This window comes from Rhamphochromis longiceps, linkage group LG3, assembly GCF_057381845.1.
Source record: "Rhamphochromis longiceps isolate RC_006_pf linkage group LG3, R_longiceps_female_GT1.1, whole genome shotgun sequence".
NCBI lineage: Eukaryota > Metazoa > Chordata > Actinopteri > Cichliformes > Cichlidae > Rhamphochromis > Rhamphochromis longiceps.
Genome location: NC_140559.1, coordinates 58,095,713 through 58,102,574, shown reverse-complemented (window position 1 = coordinate 58,102,574; position 6,862 = coordinate 58,095,713). Strand labels below are relative to the sequence as shown.

Below are 6,862 nucleotides of genomic sequence, written 5' to 3'. Positions count from 1 at the left end.
GTCGTTGTCCCAAAGACGGAGCACTGCATGTAAGCATCTCGTGTTTTCTGCAATAGTATATGTTGCAGTTTGAGGTCTGTCAGTCTTTGCTCACCACCAAATGTTACTAGGACATTTGGCTCAGATGCTTAGGTAGGTCATCTAAAAACAGGAAACCCGCTGGTTTGATTTCCTTGGGCAAATTTAAATTGTTGTCAAATTGTTCTGAATGCTTGAATAAATGTGTGACTGTAGCTTGTACTGTGGGAGCACTGAGCCAGCAAGAACCAGGATGAGAAAAATGTTTATAGTTATAAACATCACGTATGTAAATGGGTTGCTAAGTCAACTTGGAGGTCAGTGTTCAGAGAAAAGGTATTTTAGGAGCTCGTCGCTAACTGGTCTGATTCTGCCTTCAATCATGGTGAAAACACTGAAACGTTGACCTTATAACATGAATACAGAGAAGATGTACTGAATGATGAGGACACATTTATAATATCAGAGACATGCATTTAATGTCTCAGATTTATTTGAGATGTACAAGTTTTGTATGGTTGATACGACAAACACACACATAGCAAACCTTCGCCCGTCACAGGCGTACTTTCCACTTCCTGTCACTGACCTACTATACAGTCACCCCTGAACACCACACTTTCCATTCAGCATCCTAATCGTAAGCTGTAATCATTACGAAACCTGCGTGTTCAGTGTCGCATTTTTAACCCTCACTGTTGCTGATCGTGTTTTAGCCCGATCAAATTCTGCCTGGTACCATTATCAGTGTATAACCCTGTGATTTTGGGTGTATCCTATATGATGTCTGCATGATCAGAGTGATTTTCCCCCTGAAATACCGAAATAAATTGCACAAAACATTTTTAAGCAAGAAATTACACAAAAATCCTGAATATAGCAAAGATGCCACAAATTAAAAACTATGCAAATTCATCATTTATTTTATTTTTTTATTTGTCAGAAGGTTAAATAAACACATAAACATATTATTATTTTGTGATTCAGGCTTTATGGGACTAACACCCCATCACTGAAATTAATTTTAATTAAGATGTAGTTTATAGAAAAATACATACATATTTACAACCACATATGGGGTTTTTTGCAATCATGCAAAAATGTAAGAAAAATATGCTATATACAGGACAGAAAGTACACAAGAAAACTCTGGAGCCGACACTCATTTACTTTCTTTGGGATCCACATGCTCGAAGTAGAAGGATTCATACAGAGGCACTTGCCGCTGAAAGAGAAGGACATAAAGAAGAAGCTCATCAGTCAGACATCACAGACCGAGGCGCTCCACAGGTCAGTGTTTCCTAAAATGCACAACCTAAAACTCAACAGGCAATCTGAGTTTAACACATAGTTAGGTAGAAACATTATGTCAGTTATATTTTTATGATGTCTCAATGTTGAAGTCACCGTGAATAACTCAGTGAAAATGGATCAACATGTATTTGGACTGTTTAAAAATGATTTTCAGTACTGTTTCCTATTGTCCCCCTAAACTAACTAAAACATCACCCTGAAATGAACCCCGTTCTCACCCACTGAGACGAGCCTCTGGAGGAGCTTGTGCTGTCTTTGTCTGCATCTGCCATCTCGGAGTCTACGTGGGGAACCTCGTAGATGACTCGGGCTGCTAGTGCTGAAAACACACACGTCCACATAGAAATGATTACAAGGATTTAAATTGCATTTTCTTTTTAAAATAATGACCTAATTGGGAGCCGCATTTAATCCTTTCGGTCTCTGTTACTGTTACTGTAATGTTACAAACATGTTACAATACTTCATCCCTCCTTATATTTTCATTTTATGTTAACAAACTTATCTCTGTCAGTGTTTAAACTGTGGCATCCTGTTATTATGGGATGAAATGGACTTTACAATAATTCACACTTTATCTACTTCACTTCTGCACCTGTGGAGACTCAAACCAAGAACCTTCCTGCTGTGAGGAGACGGCACCAACCACAGTGTTTTGTTTTTCCATATCTGCATCAATTACTCACCTCCAGCAGTATCTGAACCAGCTGTTTCAGCTATCATCGTGTGCCAGTCTCAGCTCATTGACCATCTGCTCTTCAGTGACTGGCTTCCTCTTTTTAATTAAATCAGACTTTAGATTTGCCCATATCTACATGTGCTTCTTCTTTAATCTGATGCCAGCAGTCAGTTTAAAAACTAAACCATTTTGAACTATTGCATTCTTTATTTGATAACACAATTTTGCAGCCTTTTTCACAACCCTAGTGTATTAAAACATTATCCTTGGCACACAACGCTATTCAATTTCAGCCCCAAATATTTCTAATTGAAACACTATTATGTTGTTGTTGTTTTTCAATGTAGACTTGTTTCATGAGTAGATCATCTATCAAGAGGAAATTTGCTCTTTTGAGGTTGAACTCCAAATTGTTCCTAGTGAATCAAGTATTAATGAATGTATGAATGCAGCTTGTAGTGTAGAACGACTTTGAGTTTTCAGTGTTATAAATATAATAAAGTAAAAACGCATGTTATTATAAAGTGGTAGGGTACTTACAAAAAGAAAAAAAAAGTGATGTGATCCAAAAACCCAAAGTTTTCTGCTTGTTATCACAACCAGGCCTCCTGTTAGCAGCTCTTTTATCTTTCAGTCAGTAGAAAGCTGCTGTCACGTGTACAGATTGTTCAAAATTACAGATTACTCCTACCCAATCCAATTTCATTACAGTGGGTTGCACAGAGTATTATAGTTTAACATTGTGCTGCACAATGTGTTAATGTTTCCTGTAAGAGCGCCACATGAGTTGTGATGTGTATAGAATTGTTTGCTGCAAACAATCGTTTGCTGTTTGGTATTTAAAGAGAGTCTATGGGAACTTCACCGTTGTGGTACATACTTTAAATATAAGGTTACAAGAACTGACAATTCAATTTGAACTGATAGTGTCAAAATATTTTTCTAAAATATAAAAAAAAGTAGATGTTTACTTTCTTCATATTGACTGTTTAAGGTGATGAGATGAAGCTAGCACCTGGATAAATCTCATTGTGTTCCAACTGGTTTCTTACAACTACATTCAAATATACTTCACATTTGTTTTCCGCCACTAACATATATGATAGACTTTGGTGCTCTGTAAGACAGTCTATGTTGTTGTTTATACAGAGGATCCTGTAGGAGAACTTTCTGAAAATTGCCATTTTCATTTTGAACTACCTCCAAGCTCTTTGATTGTGTGCTTTTCTATTACGTATTCATCTACACTGTTTATATCATTCTGTTTGCTATTTATTGCTGTCTTCTACACTCCTGCACAGTTGGCGTGGAACGCCCATAATTTCGTTGTACATGGACAATGACATTAAAGTCCTATTCTATTCGGTTCTATTCTATTTTCCAGGTATCAAGATATTTCTTCTAATGAAACCCTTGAAAAACTTATCAGTCAGGAGCATTAAAATCCATTACATTTGTTATTTAGTATACTAGTTGACTTGATACCAAATAAATAAATAAAAGGCATTTTTCTACTCTTTCTGATCCCTCAAAGAACTTTTACATTAAGTGTAGATTCTTAGATTCAGTTAGTTTCTTCCTTTTAGTTAGTTTATTTGAAAATATTTTGATGTTCTCATGTCAGGGTCAGCTTTGTTGTATTTAATATAATGAGTGTGTCAGGAGTGACAGATATTACAAAACAAGCAGCACTTTTTGCAGGTCTTTGAGTCACAGCCATGAAGATGCCAACAGGTAAAAGGACTGTTTCTTATGCAGCGCTTTTCTACTCTATCTGAGAACTCAAAGCGCTTTATCTTAAACAAGTCCCAGTAAACACAGGTGGTCGAAGAATCAAGCTAAAAACATTTCATATATATTTTTTATTTAATTTATTTTTTACTTACTAGTTCGTGAGTGTACACTATAGTTTCAGTTAGTACTTTTTTAAAGCCTAGTTTTATTTTGTTTAACAGACGTGTTTGTTCACACCTGGTTTTAGTTTAATGTAAGTACAAAAACCTTGTGGCTCAGTTACTATTTTTCTTTCATCGGTTTTACCACAACACTTAAACTTTGCTGCCATGCAAACTGACAGTTGTGCAAATGTATTAGTGAGGAAAGTGTCAGCCTCCACATTACGAGTCCTAATTTCAAGGCTTTTGATGCAGATTGTTTGGAACTTTTCTTTTTCAGGAATAGTTTTGCGTGATGAAAAATGCGGACTGCAGAAGGTACTAAATGAATGCTGTTCAAATAGCATGTACAGAAACTCACACAGTTTTTTTAAAATCCTCGTGCATTTCCTGCTCCAACTTTTTATTACGTATATGGAAATATTAGCTCCTAACTTGTTTGAATTGGCTCCAATATAGTCCAGTAATAATGCCAAGGTTGAGGTATATCACAGAGAACTATCTCATCATAAAACAACTGCACATTTATAGTCAAGTGATTATTTTGTTTATTGTTTAAAATGAACCTGTGTTCCTGTGTGTGATACCTGTGTCATGTTCTTTGGTTAAAAGAGTTAAATACAACGTGTCTTTATGTATAGACAAAAACACAAGTAACAAAGAAATATTTTTGTTCAGTCCACCACTCATAACTGTGTCTCTGATGCTTTAGTATTCATTTAAAGTTGGTACCTTGTTTTCTTCGCAGAGTGCAGTAACAGACGAGTGTGATGAGGAGCAAAGGAACCACTACAGCCAGGGAAATGATCACGTTGGTTGGATTCCCAGGATATAAAGAATCTGTTAAATTTGTAATAATATTATAATAATAATTACATCCATCTATCTCATGTAAAAATGCAATGCCTTCTGGTACTATCATGGTAAAATGTTGTGTAATTTTTTTATTTTTTTTTTAAAAAGAGGGATAAAAACTGTATTAATTGTCTATTAAGACTACCAAGCCACCTAAAATGACAGTGACAGTACAGTTGATTTCAGTCTACAGTTGATATTGATTAAATATCAACTACACTCGTAAAAAGGGATTTGAACATGTCACCATACTGAACCTTGTGCACTTTGCCAGTTGTTCCCAGTATCGTTGCCTGTCTTGACTGTGATGACTGTCCCATTTCCTTTAGCCTCAGTTAAAGATGGTATCTCCACAGTCACCTTGCAGATGTACGTCCCTGAATCGTCTGTTCTAACACTTGAGATATTCAAAAAAGAACATTTCTTCTCTTCCTTTATCAGAGACGCATTAGGCTGATTAATAAAGTAGTCGCTCCTAATTTCTGTTTGATTTTTAAGCCAGTTCACTCTAAATCTTTCAAACTTCTCTGTCCAGCAGCAGGTGATGTTTACTGTCTCTCCTTTCCTGACAGAAACATCGGGACTCTGGGTCACAACAAATGTGCCTGATGAAACACCTGTAGGAGACAAAGTGGAACATAAGTCATTACAAGACCACACATATTGCATGATTTCTAAAGCTAAAAGCATCAGGGTTTTGGTACAAATACAGTATGCAGATATGTTTTCAAGTAGCATGAAAAGAAAAGCAACTGAACTTTTTTAGGTTTCCTGAAGATGTTTCAGCTCACATCAGAGAAGCTTCTGATGTCTTCAAGAAACTTTAAGTAGTTCAGTCACTTTTCCTTCCATATCCTTAGATTACACATGTGTCAAACTCCAGACCTCGAGGGCCGGTGTCCTGCAGGTTTTAGATGTGTCCTTGATCCAACACAGCTGATTGAAATGGCTAAATGACCTCCTCAACATGTCTTGAAGTTCTGCAGAGGCCTGGTAATGAGCTAATCATTTTATTCAGGTGTGTTGACCCAGGGTGAGATCTAAAACCTGCAGGACACCGGCCCTCGAGGCCTGGAGTCCGACACCCCTGGATTACCATGACCTGGATGGCTGAGAGCCTACACAGACACAGACATGCTTCTAAAAACATTATAGTGATTTTTATAGAAAACAAATAACAATATTAGGTAGTAAATGCACATCAGGAATAAAGATGTCATGATAATAATTTTGTTGTCTTTTACATCTGTTATTTAAAAAGCCTTGTATCTTTATAAATCATTCTAGATCTAAGTTAGTCTCACTTCTTAGAACTAAGAACTTTAAACACTGACATATTGAGAAGAAATAATATCAGACATTCATTTATCGCTTGAATACTTATCACAAACAAATTTAGGAAAACTTAACTTTTCCATTTAGAGAGGAATGGTATAAAAACTAAATAATTTGCTAAGTTGTGTTTCTACTTACTCCAGGATGACAGGGTACAGAGAGAGGCGAAAAGCAAGCTACTTAGCAAGATCTTCATCTTGCCACACTGATTCACTACTGAACAGTTACAATCGCTTCATCTGTCACATCTTCTCTTAGTCCCACCCACCACACACACACACACACACACACACACACACACACACACACACACACACACACACACACACACACACACACACACACACACACTGTGCACCATGTTTTCTTCAAAGATCTTCTGTTTTCTAGAGAAGTGTGAAAACCCACAGATGCTGCTGCTTCCTCCTTCAGACAGATGACAAACTGTAGAAGCTGTGACTAAGACTCAGACCTTTCTCTTCCGACTGAAAAGGACACTTTTTTTATCCTCATGCAGAGATGCTGAAATGGGGTCACAATAAAATACATATTAAGGACAGATAATGTAATAAACTGTATTTTTGTTCAAGAATTGTTATTAAAATAGTTTGAAAGTCAATCTTTGCAAGTTTACACACATGCATACATACAAAGTTTACATGTTAACATTAATTTATTTTAATATTTGACTTATTTTTTTAACTGCACTGTTTTGGAGGTTTTACGTTGCCAGATTATTGTAGTGGTATAGCTTTTATTCTATTAT

General features: G+C 36.3%; 1 protein-coding gene across 2 annotated transcripts; it reads right to left on the bottom strand.

The window, feature by feature from the left end:
* Positions 1-933: 933 nt before the first annotated feature.
* LOC146675451 (uncharacterized) lies at positions 934-6,354 on the bottom strand. 2 transcript variants are annotated; one of them, XM_085402546.1, is made up of 5 exons: positions 6,235-6,313; positions 5,028-5,378; positions 4,639-4,746; positions 1,551-1,651; positions 934-1,243 (listed from the first exon to the last, which is right to left on the bottom strand). In XM_085402546.1, exons 1-5 carry the CDS (start codon positions 6,290-6,292, stop codon positions 1,181-1,183), a joined length of 681 nt encoding a protein of 226 aa, XP_085258672.1. In that variant the 5' UTR covers positions 6,293-6,313; the 3' UTR covers positions 934-1,180. The 2 variants fall into 2 exon arrangements, with proteins under 2 accessions (XP_085258672.1, XP_085258671.1); XM_085402545.1 differs by having other exon boundaries at positions 936-1,243; positions 5,019-5,378; positions 6,235-6,354.
* Between the last annotated feature and the right edge of the window lie 508 nt (positions 6,355-6,862).